General features: G+C 46.3%; 1 protein-coding gene across 1 annotated transcript in view; it reads right to left on the reverse strand.

Moving 5' to 3' along the window:
* SH3BP5 (SH3-domain binding protein 5 (BTK-associated)) overlaps positions 1-156 on the reverse strand; it is a 53,018-nt gene extending 52,862 nt beyond the window's left edge. Inside the window, exon 1 of the mRNA XM_014937759.1 lies at positions 33-156. Within this exon, the coding sequence (XP_014793245.1) occupies positions 33-113 (81 nt within the window). The 5' untranslated portion in view covers positions 114-156. The remainder of the gene's footprint in view (positions 1-32) is intronic.
* Between the last annotated feature and the right edge of the window lie 4,321 nt (positions 157-4,477).

The following is a 4,477-nucleotide window of genomic DNA, read 5'->3' on the forward strand; positions in this document are numbered from 1 at the left end:
CGGAGGGACCGGCAATGCGCGGCGCCCCTCACCTGGATGCGGGGGTCCACCTCCTCTTCCTCGGGCCTCGGAGCCTCCTCGGCGGCTCGGCCTCGCCTCCCCCCCGCTTCCATGGCGGCCCCGGCTCCTCCGGCTCCGCCGCCTCCCGCTCCGCCGCTGCCTCAGCCCCGGCTCCGCCGCCGCGGACACCCCGGCCCGGTCCCCGCCCGGCCCCGCCTCCGGACGGGGGGGTGGTGGTGGGGAACCCCTCCCTCCCCACAACCCCCCCGTCTCTTTGTGCATTCGCACCGCAAGGAGGAAATGAGCGCAAAATTGCGGGAGTTCCTTCTTTTTTTATTATTATTTTAATTTTTTTCCTTTTTTTTCCTTTTTTTTTTTTAAGCCTCCTTCCCTCTTCCCCCACGCCCCTGTTTTTGTGTGTGTGTGTGTGTTCACTAACGCTGCCCTTCTGCGGATGCGTGGAACCAAAATGAGAAGTTTCAGGTGGAGGGAAATGCTAACAAAACCTTTTTCTTTCTTTCTGACATTTTTTTAAATTTTATCCCACCCCCCCTTTATCTTCTTTTCTCTTTTTTCAGGCTGCGCTGGGGGCTGACGCGTCTACAGGGAAGAGAAGGGAGGAGATAAAAATAATAAAGGCACTTTCAACAACCTTGAAAAATTCAAATGAAACCCAGATTTCTATTGTGCGACAGCTGAGCAAGAACCTATTGTACCCGCTGGATGCAGCAGAACAAGACACACTAGAGACATGTCCTTTTGTTGTCAGTAGAAAGGAACTTCTTGCAAGAAGCACTGATGCTATGTGCTTGCACGGCCCCTGGCTGGCAGAGCACTTCAGATTAGGGTCTCCTTAATCGTGGGGGCAGCACCAAATTGGCACCCAAACAAGAATGAGAAAAGAGTGGGCAACCCTTCTGACGAGGGGTGTACCCGCAGGGATGGGCTCCAGCACCCCTTCATCTCACTGCTGAAACCCTGTCTGGGGGCTGCAGCACAGAAATAAAATTGCAATTACTTTCTCTTTTCCCTTCTCACAGCAACCCCAACGAGAGGCTAACAGTGCCTTCCCTTGTCATCGAGAAGGAAAAACAGTGTGCTTTGTCTTTTCCCTCCTTGAGATGTAGAGAAGACAGTCCCACCAGAGTACACGGGCCAGGCTTCCCATGTAGGAAAAACAAGGCAAGAAGTGGGAACTGGCTGAGCCAAGGCCCTTCCTTAAATCACACCAACCACACCGAGCCACTTCCTCACCTCCCCTGGGTGGGTAACAAGTCACCCCAAACACACGAGGAATATATCTCTACCTTAAAAGTATCACTTTTGATTTAACCCCATTTCTATTAGAAAACACCTCAAAATATTAATAATAATAATAATAATAAAGAATTAAAAAAAACCAGTTCTTAGACATGGTGAAGAAGCTTCCTTTGAAAGACTCAAAATGAAAAGAAATCTCAGCAGAGCACAAGAAGATAAAAATTCATGTTCCTAAGGTTAAAAAAAAAAAAAAAAAGAGGCAATACATTGGAAGCCTTACTATTGCTTTCAGTAAAAGCAAAGTGATTAAGTCTGCTAATTAGACATTGCCTTTTAAAAAATAAATAACAATAGATACGTTTCATGCACTGTCCATATTTATGCGCAAAAATCATAAGCTGAGCACATACAACTATAGCATGCAATCATTCACCAATCATTCATCATCACAACCACCCCAGGAGCTTTATCTCAAAATTGGTAATGAACAGAGACATACAAAAAAAAAAAAAAAAAGAGGCAAAAAAAAAAAAAGCATTCAAGCTCTGTAAAGCAACCAGGAAAAAAAAAAAAAAAGATGGGAGGAAAAGGAGAGTGGCACAAACATTTGAAAATAGTATAAACATGCAAAGTGACACCAACAAACTAAAATAATCAAGGAACAGAGGAGGTGTTGCAAAAACGCAGATGGGTTGTTTGCAACATCTTCATCTCTCACAGCAGAATAAATCATGGAAAGAAGAAAAAAAAAAAAAGACAAAACCCCAAACCATTGGCCAAAGCCAAGTGTTTTCCTCTTACTGCTGTCCATTAAGGGAATTCGATGTGTACACACAGCCTGAGGTTCCCAGGGCCCTGGCATCTCCTCCCTGGTGTGCTGTGCCTCATGCCAAGACCATGGTGGTCAAACGTCCAAAGTTCTCATCACCCTGGAAGAGCAGAGAAAACACAAAGCAGCATATGGAAGAGTTAATGCTGGCAATCCTGCCGCTATTGCTTACATTTCCAGAAAACAAGACTACCTAAAACATGCTGTAGCTTTGCTGTGTTTCCCCAAAACCTACGCAGTCTGACCCATAGCAACGTCACACAAAGCACTGCCCGCTGCGTGGAGCATGGAAACGCTCCTGTGCAGAGCATGGTCTCCCCGAGGGATTTGTGACGTTTGAGCAAGGACTCTGTTCTTCCACTGCTACCATGATGGTCCCCGTGATTGTCACAGCTCAGAAAACCTCCAGCCAAATTCATCAATGTGCTACCATCAAGGCAGAGCAAGCTGTTTCTCTCCTCAGTGGTACGGTGGAATCAGCATGGGCAGGAGACACTTTGGCTACACAGGCCCCTCTCCCCATGGCTCCAAAATTCTCACACACATCCCCGGGGTCACTGAGATCATTTTATATCAAACAGATATACATCAGAAAGATTTATATTTTAAAAATCACTGAAGAATGCACAGGTCATATGTTTGTCATCACTAAGGCATAAAGAGAAAAGTGGCCTTAAGGGAGCTATTTGACAGAAAAGGGAAAGGGAGGCACGTGAAGATGATGAATAAAAGACTCAACAGTTTTTTCTCTTCCCCATGAAAGAGCTTGGGCTGACACTGCTGTCACATGCAACGGGTGGCAGAGCCCCAGGAGTACGTGAGGAACAATCCCACACAGCACGTAAATGGGCTTCATCCTCTGCTGAAGTCAATACGGCGCCAGGAGTCAACTGTGGGCGATGGCATTTGGGTTATTCCTTTTGCCAAGTCATGAGTGATCTCATCCCAGCAAATCTCTCCTGCAGGATCTGTGAAAAGCCAGACACCTCCCCAGCCCCACCCCACTCCCCAAAAGCCAGTCACACTGACGTTTTCCCTTCCCACACAGGTCCCACACGCGCCAAGGCAGCTGAGTAAAGCGCGCACGAGGCTGGACCAAGAGACAGCCTGTGCTTTCTCCTCCATCAATATTTCAAAACCCTGGTCCCCAGCACTCAATATTTGAACAAAGCGCCGTGCGGTTGAGGCAGGAAGGAACAGCTCACTCATTCACTCACGGGATTCCAGAGCAACTGCAGCAGAGAATTAGCCCAGACCCACCGGGCCGGGCTGCAGCTCGACAGGAGCTACGTTGGAGATGGTACCACTCACCTAGAAACCACCAGGAGAGGTACCAAGTTATTACGTGATCCAAGTTATTTCAACAACCAATTTAATTGCACCAGGCAGCACCTCTGTGTTGAGACACTACAGCAGCCATTTGGGGTACAACTCTATGCCAGATCCTGGAGCATGGAAATTCGTGGGCAAGGGGGATGCTCTGGCCAAGATGGTCTTACTTTGGGGGGGAAGGTGCTAGATAACCCCATTTTTTGGTCCCACGGAAAACCTCCGTGCGCAGGCAGCATTTGGCAGGGGAGAGAGGGAAACGTCTGCGCTTTGAGGGAGGATTACAGAGAGGAATTGTCTCCCTTGTTCTGGGGGATGGTTTGCAGAGTATGTATCACATCTCTGAATAGACGCTGGGGAACTAGAAGTTGCATTTTAAATAAAATCAGCTGGGAAGAAGCATGCATCATTGAAGAACCGCTTGGGGAAACATACTAATGACTGTAGTTAATTTACGGGGGAAAAAAATCAAAGCGAATGGATAGTGTAATTTTACATATATTTGATAATGGTAGATTCCGAATGGATTTTAAGGAAGGGTTGTTTTTTTTCCAAATCTCATCTTACATTCAAATTTCGGCTCACACTTGCCCTCAAAGCTTGCTTCTGCCCAAGCACTAGAGGCAAAGACCTAAAATACAAAGCACAGTTGCATTTCCCTCCTCAGAAAGAAGTCTCTCTACTTTTTGAACCCTGACAGCACATTGAGCAGAGTTCAGGACTAATTAATGCACATTTGATCACTGGAAACACATTTGCAGTTCATGGAAGCCTTTGTAGAGAAAAGAGTCTGAGAGACAGAGCCTTGCTTACAAAATACTGCCTCTCTCCTCCAGGGGAGAAATAATTCTGCTCTGAAAAATTCTTCTGCTTTCATTGATTATGGCACTAGAAGCTACCCTCCAATTGGTCTCAAATATTGAAACACTGTTACAATTTGGTTTTAAATAACTTACCATGAAAACAAACACAGAAGTATAAACAGTCCAATTCTAAGGAGGAAAAAATGTGTATAAAACATCATCCCCAAAATACATTTATGGGCATAAAATCCTCCAT

This window comes from Calidris pugnax, unplaced genomic scaffold (genome assembly GCF_001431845.1).
Source record: "Calidris pugnax isolate Ruff unplaced genomic scaffold, ASM143184v1 scaffold11, whole genome shotgun sequence".
Lineage (NCBI taxonomy): Eukaryota > Metazoa > Chordata > Aves > Charadriiformes > Scolopacidae > Calidris > Calidris pugnax.